We start from the raw sequence: 19,952 nt of genomic DNA, 5'->3' as shown, positions 1-19,952 counted from the left end.
TTGAATGCCAGACAGGCGCATGTGCGTTCGGGAAGAGATTCCGTGCATTTTATCAAACTCAGAGCCAAAGTACTGCTAAACTGCAGGCTCGTGTTCCGATTCATGTTCTGATTGATGTTAAAAAATATAACATTCAATTAAAACTAAGTAGTTCGTCGATCATAAACTGACATTTGCAGACAGAGACAAATTGAAGCAATTGCTCAATCCCACTTTTCGCTTTGCACGTATGGGGTAAAAACGCTGAGTCAGGGGAGGAATTATACACAGGTTTACTGAAATGAAAGACAGTAATATATTTTTTATTTTGTGGGAAGTTCACAGAACAATCAGTTTTACATCCTTTTCAAAAAGCAAATGTATTAGAAGTATTTATTTATTTATTTTGCCTTTCAACTCCTCGATTCTTTTCTCCTCCCCAATGCAGAAATCGACCTATGGATGCCACCGAACACTCACACTTGTCTTGTACATAAAGAAAAAATGGTAAAACCTATTTCATTTCCCCTGAAAAACTTCTCCAGGATTGACCATGCAGGTGGTGGCAATTATTGTGCTTTCCCTCGCATGTACAGGGGCAGTCATTGCATCTCATGTTGTACCCCTGGACATAGAGAAGGTATTTATAATTCCTGTTTCAGTTGCTGGTGTGAGTATATTTGTCCTCTTTCGTTTATATTAAATTACCATGCACCGACTATGAGTGCGATGCTATGTTGTACTAACGATCGAAGTATGTTGTCTTTATAGTATACTGGACAGTGGTATGGAATTTCCATGGTCAGCGACATGCCAATTGTGGTGGAAGCCCTAAAGCACATTAAAGCAAGTGACCACTTTGTAACTCGGTGCCCAAATGAAAAACACTGTGCTATTTCAAGATCAGCGATTATGCTGTAAGTGACTTTGACAATATCTCAATCAGAAAAAAAGCAACACGCATGACTAAGCATTCCAAAAGTTAATCTTTGATTATTATATTTAAAAATTCTCATGGCACTAGCTGCTACTTTGTAATTTATTATTGATTCATCAGAGAACTAGTATCAAAGCCCGTCAAAAATGACGAGGTGGAAAAGTTTATTCCACGATACAGCATCGTGAGCATGCCAAAGTCTGAAGCCTCGGCCTAGCGTCATGTGTGCTTGTATCATTTTTATTTATTAGATATCCTACGGACGTAAATGAACACTCGTTTCACTCTGCACACGTTGCACATCACATGCAGCGAATTTCACTTCCCCGCGACTAGTATTTATTGTTAAGAATACACCCGCTCATGTACGGGGGCAGCATGGGGAGTAATGTTATTATCGTTATTATTATTGCCAATTATTATTACGATTACTTATGTTAGATTAGGTCATCCAGACTGTGCATGACAATACAACATGTTAGATCAGATCATTGAAAGGATCAGACCGTGCATATTATAATATGTCTGATCAGAACATGCATGATATTATAACATGTTAGATTAGGTCATTGAAAGGATCAGACCATGCATATTATAATATGTCTGATCAGAACATGCATGATATTATAACATGTTAGATTAGGTCATTGAAAGGATCAGACCATGCATATTATAATATGTCTGATCAGAACATGCATGATATTGTTACGGTCCTCAGTTAAGGATGTTGGTTTGCCGAGCGATTGGCACCGCGACCTAACAGTTACCCCGATTAACCCTTCCCGAACGTTGGCTGGATCGCGCCACAGCTATTCAATATGGAAAAGACAAAAACGACGGATGTGAAGAAAAGGAAGAAGAAGACGAAAAAAAGGTTGAAAATACTACTAAATTTATTTACTATTTACAGGGTCAAAATAACCAAGGAGAGGGAAAGATAAGAAAATAATTTACAGAAGCTTTTAGAGAGACAGTGAAAATACTAGCTTATCTAACAGGCTTAACTTATTCCCAGGGACAAGACAAAAGACAGACTACGAACACACTTACATGGGGAATGATGATAGGAATGGCAGGTGGATGGCTAGAGGGAGAGGGAGGTCCAATGGGTCCTGCAGCACGATCGGCACGTTGGGCAGCCGCCGTTCCTTCGCGGCCCTGCTCCAAACTGCCGTCCAGGCCCCAAGCTGCTGTGGCTGCAGTTTCGGTGGCTCAAGCTGCTGTGGATGCAACCGCCACTCTTGTCATGGACCTCTCTTTGTCATGGACCTCTCTTTGGCATGGACCTCTCTTTGTCATGGACCTCTCTTTGTCATGGACCTCTCTTGTCATGGACCTCTCTACGCAGCTTTTCTCACTTCTTGCGCGCGCGCTTTTATAGCGCCTCCGGCGATTAAGCCGCCGGCCTTCAGGACACGCCCATCGGTGTGCTCACCTCGGCCATGGTTGGTCCCGCGACCCTCTGGCTCCGCCCTTGATGACGACGGGCGGGCATGCCTTTCTTCCCCAACCCGAGCACATGTTCAATGGCGGCTTTGGGGCGAAAACAACCCGCAGCTGTAACAAACTGGCTTGGCCATGACGAAAGGGGAAATGGAGGTTTTGGGAATGGGAATGAAGGATGAAGGGAATCTATCTTTTTCACTTGGTGCAATGGAGTGTCATTTTAATGGATGACAAAGCCTTAATCTAATACACAGAATAAGGAAATAAACTACTGAACAGGGATATTATAGTGTCCTTCAATGTATGCTTTATGGAATTAACTACCGGGACGCCCTTTGACCTTTATACAACAGACTGGAGGCAGGAAGGCGCAGAATAAAGCAATAATAATAATAAAGCACACAATAAAAAAAATACAATCCTCATATCCGCAACAATATTATAACATATCAGATTAGGTAATTTAAGGGATCAGACCGTGCATATTATAATATGTCTGATCAGAACATGCATGACATTATAACATGTTAGATTAGGTAATTTAAAGGATCAGACCGTGCATATTATAATATGTCTGATCAGAACATGCATGATATTGTTGCGGATCTTCGAAGCCCGTTCCCGTTACAAAGGGGAGATTAAGCCCCTTTTTCCCTCTGGGTCTTCGAAACCGCGAGACCGAGTCGCCACTTCCGGGCAGACGTGGAAAAGGGTTTCGGGACACTTTCACACGTACCTTGAGTACCCACGCCGCAGCGGCAGTGGGGATGGAGTCTCGCACGAACCACGCGTGATTGAGTAAGCCCGAGCGGATTGCATACCGCATGAATCGTGCTGTTACCTTTCTATAGAACCCGATTAGAGCGATCTAATTCGTGCCATGCGAAACCAATGATGGAAAAGACAAAAACGGTCGAATCATAAGGAAGAACACATTTATTTACACTATTCACATGGATTGGTAGAAGGAAAGGGACACAGGGCAGAACTTAATCAGTCTTATACTTATACCCAGACAATGGGCCCACTTACACACACGGGGAGATGGAGGAAGGATGTTCGCGTGCCGAACGCGCCTGCTTTGGTCGCTCCAGGAACAGCTCACCCGACGTGGCCCTCTGGCAGTCACAGCCCGTATCCCGGAGAAGGCAGGCAGGAGGGAAAATTGCGCGTCTGTGGCCCGGCGCGGGTCGCTCTTTACAGTACGCGATTAATACTGCGCAGAGCGCGGGGAGCAGGGCAAGTTCGTGTACAATGGGGTTATTCAGTTCATACGATATGACTCAATACGACGCAATCTCACACGCGTTCTCAACTCCGAACTCCAACTGCACTCGTCTCCGATCTCACGTATTCTGATCTGAACTCTGATCTCATAACTGAGCGCTCCGAACTCATCTCATAACTCAACTCCCATCTCACCTGTGAACTCATCTCATAAATGAGCACTCTGAACTGAGGTGGGGGGCACGGGGCACGGGGTTATACAGCCCCGCCCCAGCCAGACTCGAATGTTCCAAACCCCGCCTTTTGCCGCAGTGGTAAGTCACTCCCTCAAGCTCTGATTGGCGGCTCGTGCTTACCGGTCACTCCTACTCCTCCTGCCCCGCCTTCCTTCAGCCTCGGTCGACTTGTTCAGGCCTGCCGCGTGGTATTTCAGCGCCATTACCAAACCAAAGCGCCATAAGGACACCTAATTTTCACTGACCTACTCAACGCAAAACTAACACAGGAAAGGACTACGCTTACATTTACGAATAAATAACTGAACTTAAGCGAGGCTACATGTTGTAGTGTAACTAACTATAAGGGGAAATGAACCTTTATTACAAAACCGCAAAAATATAATAATAATAATAATAATAATTCATTTATTTTGTATAGCGCTTTTCCAGAAGCCCAAAGGCGCTTTGACAGAGTGGAAAACATAATGCATAACAATACATGAAAACAACAATTGCAAAAAGACAAGAATCAATAGGGAAATATTTAAAGCAGAAGGAGGGAGAAGGAGAAGAGATAGTCAGGGGTTAAATGCTGTGGGTTGAATGTTGAATGCAGTGTTGAACAGGTGGGTCTTTAGTGATGTTTTGAATGTGGTGAGTGAGGAGGAGTCTCTGATGGTGTGAGGTAGTGAGTTCCAGAGGGTGGGAGCAGCGATGGAGAAGGCCCTGTCCCCCCAGGATCTGAATTTGGTCCGGATGGAGGGGGTCAGGAGGTTGGTACCAGCAGAGCGGAGGTTGCGGGTGGGAGTGTGTCTGGAGAGGAGGTCAGCCAGGTAGGATGGGGCCAGGTTATGGAGGGCTTTGTATGTCAAGAGGAGGATTTTGTACTGGATTCTCTGGGGGATGGGGAGCCAGTGAAGCTTGTAAAGGACGGGGGTGATGTGGTCACGGGTCCGGGAATGGGTGAGTAGACGGGCAGCGGAGTTCTGAATGTATTGGAGTTTATTGGTGATTTTTGCGGGTGAACCATAGAGGAGGCTATTGCAGTAGTCCAGACGGGAGGTGATGAAGGCGTGGATGAGGGTTTCTGCAGCCGTGGAGGAGAGGGATGAGCGGAGACGGGCAATGTTTTTCAGGTGAAAGAAGGCTGACTTTGTGATCTGTTTAGTGTATTTGTTGAAGGAAAGGGTTTGGTCAAAGATGACACCAAGATTCCGGATGTGAGGGGAGGTGGATACTGGGATACCGTCGATGTTGAGGGCAAAGTTATGGGTGGATTTTGTGAGCGTTTTTGGGCCAATGATGATTATTTCAGATTTATCACAGTTAAGCTTGAGGAAGTTGATTTGAAGCCAGGATTTTATTTCAGTGATGCAGTTTGTCAGGATAGAGTGGGTGTAGGTGGAGACGGACTTGGTGGAGATGAAAAGCTGGATGTCATCGGCGAAGCAGTGGAATTGGAGACCATGACGGCGGATTAAGTGACCGAGGGGGGACAGGTAAAGGATGAAGAGGAGGGGGCCAATAACTGAACCTTGGGGGACACCTTGGGGGAGGGGAGCAGTTGGGGGATTTGCAGTTATTGATGGAGATGAACTGGCGTCTGTCAGAGAGGTATGATTTAATCCAAGAGAGGGCAGTGCCGGTAACGTTAAAGGTGGATTCAAGTCGGGTGAGGAGGATGGTGTGATCGATGGTGTCAAAGGCAGCGCTGAGGTCGAGGAGGACGAGAATGTTGAGGTTGCCAGCGTCAGAGGAGAGGAGAAGGTCGTTGGTGATTTTGAGGAGAGCAGTTTCAGTACTGTGGTTGGAGCGGAATCCGGACTGGAATGTTTCATACAGGTTATTGGCAGAGAGATGATGTTTGAGCTGAGTGGCTACAGCGCGTTCCAAAACTTTTGACAGAAAGGGTAGGTTGGAGATGGGTCTGAAGTTGTTAAGGGTGTCAGGGTTTAGACCAGGTTTTTTTAGAATGGGGGTAACAGCAGCAATTTTGAGGGAAGGTGGGACGATGCCTGTAGACAGGGAGGAGTTTATTGTTGCAATGATAAGTGGAGAGAGAGCAGGGAGGGAGGCCTTGACAAAGCTGGAGTGGATGGGGTCAAGAGTGCAGGTGGCAGTTTTCATTCCTATGAGGAGTTCAGAGAGGTCAGTAGGGGAGATTGGGGAGAACCGAGACAGGGGATGGCAGGACAAGGGGGGGGGGGGGCAGGTGGTTGGAGGGGGAGCGGGTGCGGCGGTGGTCAAGCTGTTGTAGATGTTGTCAATTTTGCGTTGGAAGAAAGAGAGGAAGGAGATGCAGTTGTCTACTGTGAATGACTGGGTGGTGGTGTTCAGGGGGCGGAGGAGTTTGTTTATTGTCGAGAAGAGTGCTTTTGGGTTTCCGGAGCCAGAGTGGATAATTTGAGAGTAGTAGGCGGAGCGGGCGCGGGAGAGGGCATCTTTGTAGTGTTGTAGGTGGTCCTTGTAGGCTTGGGAGTGAACTGGGAGACCCGTTTTATTGCGGAGTCTTTCAAGTTGGCGAGCACAAGTTTTCATCAGGCGGAGTTCAGGGGTAAACCAGGGAGCAGAATGGGTGAAAGAAACTGTTTTGGTTTTTACAGGTGCAAGCTGGTCAAGGCAGGAGGAGAGAGTGTGGTTGTAGTAGTCAGTGAGGTCGGAAGGGGTGTGGAGGTCAATGAAGGGAGAAGTGGACATTTTTTCAGAGAGGGTGGATGAGAATGAGGTAGGTGAAAGAGCGTTTAGCTTACGGAAGTTGATAGTGCGATAATGCCTTGGTGTTGGGGCGGGGATGTTGATGGTCAGAGTGATGGCTAAGTGGTCAGAGAGGGTGAGGTCGGAGCCAGAGAGATGGTGCAAATTTAATCCAGTGGAGCAGACAAGGTCCAAAATGTGACCACGGATATGGGTAGGAAAGTCGACATGTTGAGTGAGGTTAAAGCAGGTGAGTAAATCAGTGAAGTCAGTGGTTATTGTGGAGTCAGTGGAGTCCATGTGGATATTGAAATCACCAAGGAGGAGGATTGAGGGGGAGAGGGAACATAGCTGGGTCAGAAAGTAGGAGAAGTCAGACAGGAATGATGGGTGTGGTTTGGGAGGGCGGTAGACGACAGCCATGACTGACTGCGTGCGACCAGAGAGTTTAAAAGCCAGGTGTTCAAATGATGGAGCAGATGAGATGGAGATGAGGTTGGTCTTGATGTCTTGACGGTGGATAACGGCAATTCCACCACCTCGGCCCTCCGAGCGTGGTTTATTGACGTAGGAATATCCATTGGGTGTGGTGAGGTTGAGTGTGTAGTAGTCCAGAGGTTGTTGCCAGGTTTCGGTGAGACAGAGAAAGTCCAGTTTGGTATCCAGGATGTATTCGTTCAGGATGAGGCATTTGTTGTTGAGGGACCGGGTGTTGAACAGGGTGAGCTTGATGTTGTTTTGAACAGCAGGGATGAATTCAGGTGATAGGCAGGAGGTGCGATCGTGTGCGTTGCTGTGACCAGGTGCGCTGGGACGAAGAGTGAGAGTGCGCTGAGCCGACCAGAGGACGGGGATGGAGTGACCTGATTGCAAATAAACAAACTTACGACCGGAGCCACGGTGAATGTACCTGGGTCGTCGGAGGAGGAGTCCATTTGATTTGATGGCAGAGATGCATGATGGGGTGGAGCGGGTATTGAGCAGAAGGAGCCTTGCGGCGGAGTACCGCAGAGCCATGCCAGGCAGGAGCGGAGAGACGAGACGAGGCCAAGGTTGAGGAGGTGAAACAATGGTCCCAACCCACGAGAGCGGGCCCGAGGAAACGAAGGAGCCAGGTAGGTGAAGCCAGGAGCAGAGCCGGGACCAAGCAGAGGGCAAGCAGGAGCAAAGAGACGATCACGAGGCCAAGGTTGATCACGGCAAAGCGGCAAATGCAGCGGAAATCGACCGCCGCCGCTACAAATCTAGATCACGGCGGGAAACCGCCACCAAACCGCTGCGATGGTCACAACCCACGAGAGCGCGCCCGAGGAAACAGCGAGCAGGCGAAGGAGCCGGGCAGGCGAAGCAGGGAGCAGAGCCGGGGCTATGCAGAGGGCAGACTCAATGGCAAAAAAATCCGCACGACCACCAAAAAAGAAAGCAACTGACAGTGGCCCGGTCGAAGAAGCGGCGAGCATGTGACGCCTGCGTCCTCTTCATACCGGACCGGAAGCGGAAGGTCAAGGATATAACATATCAGATTAGGTCATTGAAAGGATCAGACCATGCATATTATAATATGTCTGATCAGAACATGCATGATATTATAACATGTTAGATTAGGTAATGTAAAGGATCAGACCATGCATATTATAATATGTCTGATCAGAACATGCATGATATTATAACAGGTTAGATTCGGTCATTGAAAGGATCAGACCGTGCATATTATAATATGTCTGATCAGAACATGCATGATATTATAACAGGTTAGATTAGGTCATTGAAAGAATCAACCGTGCATATTATAATATGTCTGATCAGAACATGCATGATATTATAACATGTTAGATTAGGTCATTGAAAGGATCAGACCGTGCATATTATAATATGTCTGATCAGCACATGCATGATATTATAACATGTTGGATTAGGTCATTGAAAGGATCAGAACATGCATAAAATGCATGATATTATAACATGTTAGATCAGGTCATTGAAAGGATCAGACAGTGCATGACAATATAATATGTTAGATCAGGTCATTGAAAGGATCAGACCATGCATATTATAATATGTGTGATCAGAACATGCATGATATTATAACATGTTAGAGCAGGTCATTGAAAGGATCAGACAGTGCATGACAATATAATATGTTAGATCAGGTCATTGAAAGGATCAGAACATGCAAGACATTATAAAATTTGAGATCAGAAAATGCATGATATAACATGTTACATCAGTTCATTGAAGGGATCGGACCGTGCATGACAGTATAACATGTTAGATCAGTTCATTGAAAGGATCAGATGGTGCATGATATTATAACATGTTAGATTTGGTCATTGAAAGGATCGGAACATGCATGACATTTTAACATGTTGGATCATTTCATTGAAAATGAAAGGATCAGACCGTGCATGATATTATAACATGTTCGATCAGATCATTGAAAATGAAAGGATCAGACAGTGCATGACATTATAACATGTGAGATCAGAACATGCATGATATTATAACATGTGAGATCAGAACATGCATGATATTATAACATGTTACATCAGGTCATTGAAAGGATCAGAACATGCATGACATTATAACATGTGAGATGAGAACATGAATGATATTATGGCATGTTACATCATCTCATTGAAAGGATGAGAGCATGCATGACATGACATAAGATGGATGAGGTAGATGGATGAGGATGAATGTGGATTAGGATTAGATAGATCCTCATCCTCATCCTCATCCTCATCCTAGATGAGGATAAGGGTGAGGATATTAGGCAGGCTAGAGCTAGCACAGATCTGTGGTGGTGTATGGTGGTCACCAATGTTAGCAGATAAGCTCAGGCCCAAGTGCCTAAAACACACACAGGATTTCACGTAGGACCTGGGCTACGCTCCTCAATGATCTGATACGTGCGCGAGGCCGCCATCCTGTGCGCCTGAAACCTCCGCTACCCAATGCGTATTGCCTTCCTCCCGCGTTACTCCCACCTCCTCCCTGGGATCCTGGGTTGACCCTAAACCCTCTCCTTCTAACTCCCCTGCCGGCATCCGATCACCTTGATCATCCATGGTGTGATTTAATTTGGAATACTAGGGCATGCCCGTACTATATATATATCTAAAATTATATCCCCCCCCTCTATTTAAATGAAATGGTTTGGTCCAAAGCGAACGGCTTGCGAGTACGGTGACAATCCCCCCCCTCTATTTACATGAAATGGTTTGGTCCAAAGCGAACGGCTTGCGAGTACGGTGACAATCCCCCCCCCCCCCCTCTATTTACATGAAATGGTTTGGTCCAAAGCGAACGGCTTGCGGAGTTTGGTAAAGAAATCGCCATAGCGTGCACAAACGCGCAGGAAAGCGAAAGAATCGCAAAGTAGTTTTAATTAGTTTTAAAACATAGTTTAACGCCAACATAGTTTGCCAACGTGAAATAAATGAATACGCTCTCAAATGTGCCGTCCGAGGCAGAGTCTGTTCGCCACGTTCGGCACACGTGATAGCTCGCTGCTCTCTGATTGGTTGAATCGTTTTTTGGACATAGCTCGCTAACTACTTGTCCGATTAATATGAAACCTTGAAAAGGCACATCCTCGGGTCCCCAGCAATATACCTGGCAAGTTTAAAGTATATCGGACCCGTGGTTGTCGAGAAACAGCGGTCACAGACATACAGACATACATACATACATACATACATACATACACACAGAGATTACTGGAATTATAGATAGATTACACGAAATTTCGGCCGCTCGTAATTTCGACCTTTTTTTTTTTTCAGATATAAAATTTTGGTTCGGGCCTCAAATCCCACTCCCCGACACCAATTGTTACGGAAACGGGGACGGCGCTCCCCTGACCAGAGGGGGGGGGTTAATCCCCCCTTGTATTTTGCACTGGCCATCTCCGATCCTGAAGCTACCCCACTCCCCTGTGGGGTGGGATTGGCCGAGGTGATTGGTCAAGGGATTCCCGTACACATCCGCCAATCCCTCCACAAGGCAGGGGGGTAACTCCGCTCGAATCCCGGACAAGATGGTATTTTGCCGAGCGGTTTAGCAGTCCGGAATCCGAGCCGTTAGCAAAGACTAACCCGATTCATAAGCGTTGGCCGAAATCGCACCACAGGAACTCAATGGGGAAATCACTAAAGCGATCGGACGAGAAAGAAGAAGCCAAAGGTAAGAAATAACAGGGATTTATTACTACTATACAACACCAATGGAAGAAGAGAAGAAATAAAAGTAATATATAGGAAATGGAAGGAGCAGAAGGACACAGAGCAATTCCTTAAACAAGCTTAACTTATACCCAGACAACACGAACAGAACAAACTCACGTACACAAAAGGATGGAATGGCAGGGGTGGTATGGGAAGGCAGAGAATGGTCCAGGCAGATGGTAGGCGTCGAGGCGCTCCAAGCGCGCGCTCCGATCCACGCTTTGGGGTCGAGGCGAAAACCCGGCAAACAGCTCCGCGTGTCGTTGGACACGACCGGACAATTATATAGCAGGGGAAAGTTGGTATGTTGCATACGCAATTCTCGGCCGGGCAATCTCCGTGGCCCTCTTTCTGCCGCTCGCCCCTGCTCGCTCCACTCGACCTCGACCTCAACCTCGACCTCGACAGAACTCGCAATTCGTCCTCCTTCTCTCGTCTCTCAGTGTGGGCTTCCCGTAATGGGTTATATAGCTACGCCCTGGAACCTTCACGAACCTGCTCGATCTTTCGCTCCACGCCCTCGCAAGCCAAACCCGCTGATTCTTGGTTGGTCGGCAAGGGCTTTCTGGCTCCACCTTCTGATGACGATGGGTGGGCAATGCCCTTCTTCTTCGAGCTGACCACGTGCGCAATGGAGGCGAATGCTGCTGGAAATGTAGGCGCATGCTGCTGGCAATGTAGGCTTTGGGGCAATCGAAAGGGGGATCTATCTTATTTGATTTGGTGCAACGTAAGATCGACTATTGGACACACAGCCTTATCTGAAACACAGAATAACGATATAACTATGGAGAGGTCCTATGATTGGCTACGTGCTTGTACATGGACTAGCTAAGGTTTGATCATTTCAATTAACAGCCAATTAAGGGGAAATGTACACAGGGGATATTTATAAGGGATTTTAATACTAAATTTGATAAAGTGAAGGTTCTAAAAACTGCAACAATATATTGTTGCGGAAATGAGGATTGTGTTTTTTTGATTGTGTTGTATTGTATTGTAAATTGTTATGAATTATTGTTTAGTCTGAGCCCTCCTTGCTCCAGTGTGTATAAAGGTCAAAGGGCGTCCCGGTAGTTAATTCCATAAAGCATACATTGAAGGACACTATAATACCCTTGTTCAGTAGTTTATTTCCTTATTCTGTGTATTAGGTTAAGGCTTTGTCTTCCATTAAAATGACACTCCATTGCACCAAGTGAAATAGATAGATTCCTTTCATTCCCCATTCCCACTCCCAAAACTTCCATTGCCAAGCCTCAATTTCCAGCTACATCCCCTTCAAGTCTCCATTACCAACTGCACTGGGCAGTTTGCCAGTTTGTTACAGCTGTGGGTTGTTTTCGCCCCAAAACCACCATTGTACATGTGCTCGGGTCGGGGAAGAAAGGCGTGCCCGCCCGTCGTCATCAAGGGCGGAGCCAGAGGGTCACGCGACCAACCAGGGCCGAGGTGAGCACACCGATGGGCGTGTCCAAAAAGCCGGCGGCTTAATCGCCGGAGGCGCTATAAAGGCGTGCGCGCAAGAAGTTGCGAAGAGCTGAGTTGTGTGGTTTTGGTCAGAGCTGGAGTTGGTCGTTAGTTGGTCGTCAGTGGTGGTCAGTGGTTGCGTTGAGTGGTTGTGTTGGTTGCGTTGAGTTGTCGGTAGTGAGGAGTGATTGGGCCAAGAGAGAGAGAAAGAGTGGTTGGACCAAGAAAGAGAGAGGAGAGAACCCGTCACGCCAGACCCCCCACCAGCGCGTCGGCTCCACCAAGCAGCTCCGACACGTGATCCCGCGCACACGACAGGATCGGTGGCATCAGCGGCCGTCGAGGTCCAGCCCGACGTCCCGTGCGGGATCAAGCTCCAGCCAGCTCCGTGCCTTCCTCCCCCTCCAGCCACACACCTCCTTCCAGCCAATCCACTCTGCAATTCCCCGTGTGAGTCCGTCTTTGTTTGTTCTGTCCAGGGAATAAGTTAAGCTTGTATAAGGAATTTTCACTGTGTCTCTAATATCTTCTGTCTATTATTTTCTTATCTTTCCTTCTCCTTGGTTATTTTGAGCCTGTAAATAGTAAATAAATTTAGTAGTATTTGTCAACCTTTTCGTCTCCTCCTTCTTCTTCACATCCGTGTCGCTTTTGTCTTTTCCCTATTGAATATCTGTGGCGCGATACGGCCAACGTTCGGGTGAATCGGGGAAACTGTTAGGTCGCGGTGCCATCCGCTCGGCAAACCAACATCCTTAACCGCGGACCGTAACAATTGGTGTCTGGGAGTGAGATTCGGGGCCCGAACCAAATTTTTAAAACATCTCGAAAAAATGTGGTCAAAATTTGGAGCGGCCGAAATTTGTTTTGTGAAAGAAAAACCCGAATTTTGAAATCGCGCCATGGCTGGTCAAGGCGACGGGATGTCGGTGGGAGAGATAGACGGGGTAGAATCGACCCAGGACCTCGGGGAAATGTATGAGGAGGTGAGCAATGAGGAGGTGGTTGAGGAGGTTTCAGGCACGCAAAATGGCGCTCTCGTGCATGAGGTTACGGGCGCGCAAAATGGCGCCTCGCATATGGCTGCGTGGACCGCGCCCGCGACCGTAGCAGCGCCACCGGTGGATTTGAACCTTTTTATGATACAAATGAAGGCCCTTATGGACAAGAATAGTGAGCGATTGGAGGGCCAAATGGGACAAATGGGGAACCGGATGGATGCTCAGGGTGAGCGATTAGAGGGCCAAATGGGGGCAAAGAGGGATGGAGCGAGGGCTCAGAGTGAGCAATTAGGGGCAATGAGGGATGAAGCAAGGGGTACCGGTGAACGGTTAGGCAAGAAATTTGAGGGGTTAGACAATGGGATAGAAGGGGTGAAACATGGGTTAACGGGGGTGGAAAATAGAATGGCTGCCCAGAAGAATCAGATAGAGGGGGTGAAAAATGGGTTAGAGGGGTTAGAAAATAAGATGGAAAACAAATTGCGGGAAATAGGGAAGCAGTCCGCCCGAGAAATTAAACAAATGGAAGAGCAGATAGAGGAGGTGAAAATCGGGGTAGAAGCCAAATTGGATGCTCAGAGGAATGAATTAGGACAGATGAGAGTGGCATCTACAAAAGAGATGGAGGAGATGAAAGAGGAGATACGACGAGGTGTAAGTGAGGAGGTCTCGGGGGTACGCGAGGAGGTAAAGCGAGGTGAAAAGCGTATAGAGAAAGAGGTGAGGAATAATACGGCAAGGTTACAAGGGGGCATATAGGACCTGACGGAGGAGGTGGAACAGCTGACGGTGGGACAGACGGAGTTAGTGGAGCAGGTTCAAAGGAACACTGCGGTACTAGGAGGGTTAAAAGCGACACAAAACGACATTAAAAATGACAATAGCGACACAGAGGCAATGTCAGATGGTACGTGAGGGACTGACAACGAGGTTGGACGAGGTGACAGAGGTAATGGAGACGAAGGACCGGCAGGTGAGGACGCACATAGAGACGGTCAAAGTAGCCTTAGAGGACGAAATTGAGGAGACGCACCGGGAAATAAAAGAGGTGAAGCAGAAGTTAAAGGAGGTGGAAGAGGGGGTGAGTGAAATTAAGAAGAGACAGACAGAAACTAAGAGAGAAATACAGGAGGAGGTGATGGAATATGTACAAGGTCGGTGCTCAAATCGTGATGATGTGCTCGCTAACCAAATAAAGAGTTTGCAGGTGGTGAAGGAGGTGCAGAGACGAGGTGCCAAGGTGAGTGGCGATATACGTGGAAATGTATATGATGTGAGGAAAGCTTCAGTCGGCTTGGGGGTTGATTTGGATCCGGATGTTCGTGAGAGGCCGCTAGTGAAGTGTGCGACAGGTACAGTGTGCGAAGGAGGAGGTGTGCGAGAATGTCCGACTCTGGGGTGTGTGAGGAAAAAGTGCGCGCTGAGGAGTGAGTGTGCTGTCGAGAGTGAGTCGGTCGTAGCGCGTGTGCGAGGGAGCACATGGAAGCGCGGTGTGGTGAGTGTTACGGAGGAAGTAACGAGAGAGTGTGCGCAAGAGGATGCGCGAGAAAGGTGTGTAACGGACGGGTGCATGAGGAAAGAGTGCGCTGTCAAAAGTAAGGGAGAATGCACACCTGTGGTGAGTGTTACGGAGGATGTAATGGGAGAGCGTGCGCAAGAGTGTGCGCGAGAAAGGTGTGTAACGGACAGGTACATGAGGAAAGAGTGCGCTGTCAAAAGTAAGGAAGAATGCACACCTGTGGTGAGTGTTACAGAGGGTGTAACGGGAGAGTGTGCGCAGGAGTGTGCGTGAGAAAGGTGTGTAACGGACAGGTGCATGAGGAAAGAGTGTGCTGTCGAGAGTAAGGGTGAGTGCGCTGTCAAGAGTGGTGGTGAAAGTAGTGAGAGTGACACGGAGCGTGAGTTGGTTGTGACAGGTGAGAGAGGATGTACACCTGGAATGGAAGGATGTACACCTGGAATGGAAGGTTGCACACCTGGAATGGTAGAGCGTGTGTGGGAATGCACACTTGAGTTGGTAGTGAGGCACGTGGTTGGGTGTGCGAGTGAGAGCACACCTGTGATTGTCACGGAGGAGGTGACCGAGAAGGGGGCGCGAAGAGGTGTGTTGGTGAGGTGTGCGAACGACGAGTGTGTGCCAAGGTGTTCGGTGGTCAGGTGTGTGACCAAGTCTGTGAGCGAAAGAACGAGTGCAATAACGAAGCACGCGGGGTGTACGGGCGGCGTTGGAGCACCGAGCTCGGTGAGGGTGAAAGGGGTAGCGTATGCATGTGAGCATGCAGGTGAAGCATCGACGGTAACCGGGTTAGCGGTTAGAATGACATTTAGCCGAATCGGGCCCTCGGTGCGCGCCGAGCAGCTTCGCGTGCCGCGAGGACCAGCGGGGATCCGAACCACGGCGGTTTCGAAAGAACCGCCATACGCGATCCACACTGGGCCTCACTTTGAACGGCCGCGTCCGTGCTCCACTAGGCGGAGCGGGCATCCTGATAGGAAGGGTCGTCATGGCGACCCCTTTTCGTTGAGGCGTTCCGGCAGGTCGAGATCGGGCCATTGGATGGCTCCGTGCCGAGGTGGTGCGTGGGATCTTGGCCCGGGTAAGCCCCCGTCCCTGCACCGAATGCGGGACGTATCCAGCCACCGGCACCAAACAACCCACATTCATTGCTCAGCTTTACGAAGCCGAGCTTTAGAAGTGAATTGGCGCACCGAGAGGCACTGGTGTGAAGACTGATGACGAGGATAGTGATTTTGGCCCCGAAATTAGGAAAAAAACAAAATTTGATGATTGGCAAAGGATTGGCAGAGTGATTGGCAGAGGCTTGGTAGAGTGATTGGCAAATTTTTGATTGGCTGAAATTTGGTGACCAAAATTTATAGTGAAAGATACCCGATGTGGGGGGATGGCAACTCTGCCATCCCTCAAAGCGGGGGCAAAGGAGCACTAGACTTATGGGGTTTATGGCAGTGAAAACTAGCCCGGGAGGGTTAGGATATATCGTGTGTAGGGATCTAGAGAGATGACCTTAGGTAACGGTAAGGTTAGTTAGTGACAATGATACCGGTAGTGGGGACGCAGGTAGATTAGTATGGATGATAATGACGTGGTATGTGCTTAGTTTAAAGGGAAGACGGGGAGCACTAAGTTAGCAGGGCAACAGGTAGTTTAGATGATGCCGTGTGTGTGAGGATCGAAAGTGTATTGAGCAGGGTATGAGTAAATGATTGTGATTGTGAGTTGTAGGTGTGATTGCACAGGTGTGCAACTGGACAGGTGGATGGAGCAGAGTTTGAGTGAATGATGGTGATGTGTATGGTGCTGACCAAATGGTCCAGGAAGGAAGGAGGGTGCAGAAAGCACCAGGAGTGATTGCACAGGTGTGCAACTACAGGTGTATGGACAATGGTTGTATGGAATAAATGGTATGGAATATATGGAGTATTGGAATGGATGGTCGTGGAGTGAGTATGGTGAAAACTGTGGAGTGGAGTGGATGGTGCGGAGGTGTGAATGGGGGAAGAGTGGACCCCCATCACGAATACCCGGGGAGGGTAGTGTAAGTGTTAGGTAGAGGGTATAGGTAAATTATGGTTGGATATTGGCATCTGTGGTGCGGGTGAGAGAATGGTATTTGGATGGGTGCATTAGTGTTGTGGAAATGGCTGGGCGTGTAGCCTGTTAGTGTGTGTAGTTGGTTTGGGCACTCCACCACTGTGAGGATGTCGGCCAGGTGAGGCCGCAGGTGGGCTCTGGGAGCAGGTAGAGTTGTTGTGGATGGGGCCCGAAGATCCGGAGGACGGACCCGGGTAGCCCAGTGCCAGAGGGCACCGAGGGGTGACAGAGCCAGGAGGGGCCTTCCCCAGTAGATAGGTTAGGTTAAGGAGCAGGTAAGCTCGGGTGGCAACTGCAGTGGTGGAGGTGTGCAGGTGGGTAGACCTGTTGGGAGAGCTACACTCCCCAGCCCAGAAATTGTGCAAGGGCACCGGGAGATGAATCGGGGGAGTGAGACCCCAAATTGAGAAGCACCACAGTTTGGTCAATGGGAATTGGTTTTTATAACCCATAGTGTAAGTTGGCCAATGGATTGGCAGGGAAGACCCCAGGTAGAGTAAAGTGTGTTAAAGTCATTTCGAGGATAGTTAGGATTGAAGTCTCCTCGCACCATTTACATGCACTCACCTGAGATGACGTACCTCCACACCATGCCATGTTTTGATTATTTTTTACTGTGCAAATGTTTGGATGTGAGACGCATCATGACGTGGGTGTGACATTGTGCTTTGTTGTTCCATCTCTTCCTCCTTATGAGGATTGATGACGAATTGGGTGATGGCAAATTTTGGATAGAGGGATTGTGGTGATGAATTTGGTATAGAGGAAATATGGGGAGACGTGACAGTAGCGACGGATTGGTAATGTGTAGATTTTGTACATATGGGGTAAGGGCAAGGGTAGTGTAGGTGACAGGGGGGTGACGTACGGTAGGGACGAGCTTTCTCACTTCGCCCTCCGTACGCATTTCGCCTTGCATTGCCTTATTGATGTGTACCCTTGTGACCTTACCCCTCGCTCATTGTCTTTCCCCTTTTGTCTCCCACATGACCTGTGCGCCATTGGGTGCCGAGGGGAGCGTGCGTGTCGGCCATTGTGCGCCCGGCACTCTCAGAACCAGCTGTCTGCATCGATGCACCACATTATGGACCACATGCCTGTGGCCGAGCACCACCTATGGACCCCATGGGTTGGGGCATGGCCCCTCTGCTGGAACCGGCCATGAGGGCCTGAAATCTTGCTGGCGGACCTTGGCCACAGGGCACCGATGCCCCACAGGTGAACCACACATAGTCGGCCCCTGTGGGCCATAAATAAAATAAAAACGGACACGTTCGGTGCATTCTTTTATTGCAAATAGGCCGCCAGCAAGGGAAGATGACAACACCAGGAAAATAATAATAACCAGCAGAGGGAGCCGAAGAGCAAGAGACACCTGCAGGGTTTGGGTTTGTTGGCTTTATTTTATTGATGAACAATGATGACTGCACCGATTGGTGCTTGGGTGTGTATTGGTGCGTTTTTGGGTGCTTTCATGGTGCGTCGATGCAGAGCAGACTGTCTCCCCCCCAGAAAGAACAATCACAGGTCCTGGGTTAGTTTTGTAAATAAAAGTAGCGTCAAGTGTAAATAATGCTTCCCACCGTCAGTGTGTAGTTTGAAGACCATTCCGCAATTCGGTTAACTGTGGGCGTAAGTCTGTTAGGCAGGGTGCAATGGAGCAGCGGGACACATTTATTTATGTGTTAAAACTGTCGCACTCAGGGTCAGGTTTAAAAGTAGAGGGAACTACACCTACGTGTCACACTAAAAATAAAAGTTGTAGGCCCGGGCCGTGCCTAAGAGGAGGAGGGTGCAGTGTTGCGGATATGAGGACTGTATATTTTTTGATTGTGTATTATTATTATTATTGTTTATTCTGCGCCCCCCTGCCTCCGGAGCTGTGTAAAGGTGAAAGGGCATCCCATAATTAGTCCACAAGCATACACGTCAGCCAAATAATAGAATACCTCTGTTTGATAGTTATCTCTTATTATGTGTTTTTAGAGTAAGGCTGTGTCTCCCATTAATTGAAATACTCCATTGCACCAGTGAAAGAGATAGATTCCCTTCATTCCCACTCCCAACACTTCCATTCCCCCCTTTCCATCAATTGCAATTCGCATTGCCAACTGCATGTTGGGCGGTTTTCCCTTCATCCGCCATTGACCACGAGGCAGGGTTGGGGAAGAAAGGCGGGTCCCCACCTCGTCAGAGAGGGGAGGAGTGATCCAGCCCCACTCGACCAACCATGAACAAGGGGTTTGGCTTGAGAGGGCGGGGAGAGAACGTTTGGGGGAGGTTCGCAAAGGTTGAGGGGCGGCGCCTATACAACCCACGGCGGGGGTGTTCCCAAAAGAGATGCACTTTGAGTTGGTCACAAAGAGTTGGTCGTTAAGAGAGAGTCGTGAAGAGTCAGTCAGTGGAGTCGGTGGTCAGTTGGTTGCGGTGAGGAGTCGGTGGTGGCGGTCAGTGGTTGCGTTGGTTGCGGTGAGGAGTCGAGGAGGGAGGAGATCAGAAGACAGGAAGGCCTTGAGTTGGACTAAGCAAGAGAGGAAGTTGTTGGACTGGGTGGGACTAAGAAAGAGAGAGAAAGAGTCCTGAAGCTTGTGAGGGAAGGAGAGAGAACCCGTCACACCAACCCACCAAGCTCCGCGTTGGCTCCACCAAGCGTTCACCTCCACCAAAGCTCCACCAATCTCCACGTTGGCTCCACCAAGCGTTCACCTCCAGCCATCCACCTCCTGCCATTCCTGTCATTCCCCGCGTGAGTCAGTGTCTTTGTTTGTTCTGTCCTGGGAATAAGTTAAGTCTGTATAACTATAAGCTAGTATTTGCACTGTGTCACCTGCGTCTTATGTGTTGTAAATAAACCTTGATTGCTCCGTTTTGCTTGTGTAAATAATAAATCCAATTACTCTTCTGTCCGTCTATTCGTTTTATTCCTTTTCCTCTTTGCATTCATCGGTTTCGTCTTTTCCCCTCATTGAGCAGCTGCGGTGCGATCCGGCCAAATTTCTGGGTGAATCGGGTGAGTCAGGGATCCTGTAACGGTCGCGGCAATACCACCGCTCGGTCAATATAACATCTGTCCGCGATCAGTAACAATATATATATATATATATATATATATATATATTGTTGTGGATCTGAGAATTGTGT

General features: G+C 48.4%; 1 protein-coding gene across 1 annotated transcript in view; it reads left to right on the top strand.

The window, feature by feature from the left end:
- Window positions 1-462: 462 nt before the first annotated feature.
- Window positions 463-19,952, top strand: part of LOC144889192 (uncharacterized) — a gene marked incomplete at its 3' end in the record, with an annotated part of 76,358 nt that continues 56,868 nt past the window's right edge. Inside the window, exons 1-2 of the mRNA XM_078769167.1 lie at window positions 463-619; window positions 751-896. Coding sequence (XP_078625293.1) covers window positions 533-619; window positions 751-896 — 233 coding nt within the window. The remainder of the gene's footprint in view (window positions 620-750; window positions 897-19,952) is intronic.

The sequence above is a fragment of the Myxine glutinosa genome, unplaced genomic scaffold (assembly GCF_964187855.1).
Source record: "Myxine glutinosa unplaced genomic scaffold, kmMyxGlut1.1 SCAFFOLD_1592, whole genome shotgun sequence".
Lineage (NCBI taxonomy): Eukaryota > Metazoa > Chordata > Myxini > Myxiniformes > Myxinidae > Myxine > Myxine glutinosa.
The sequence above is the reverse complement of the archived record's forward strand: the minus strand, read 5'-3'. Positions and strand labels throughout refer to the sequence as shown.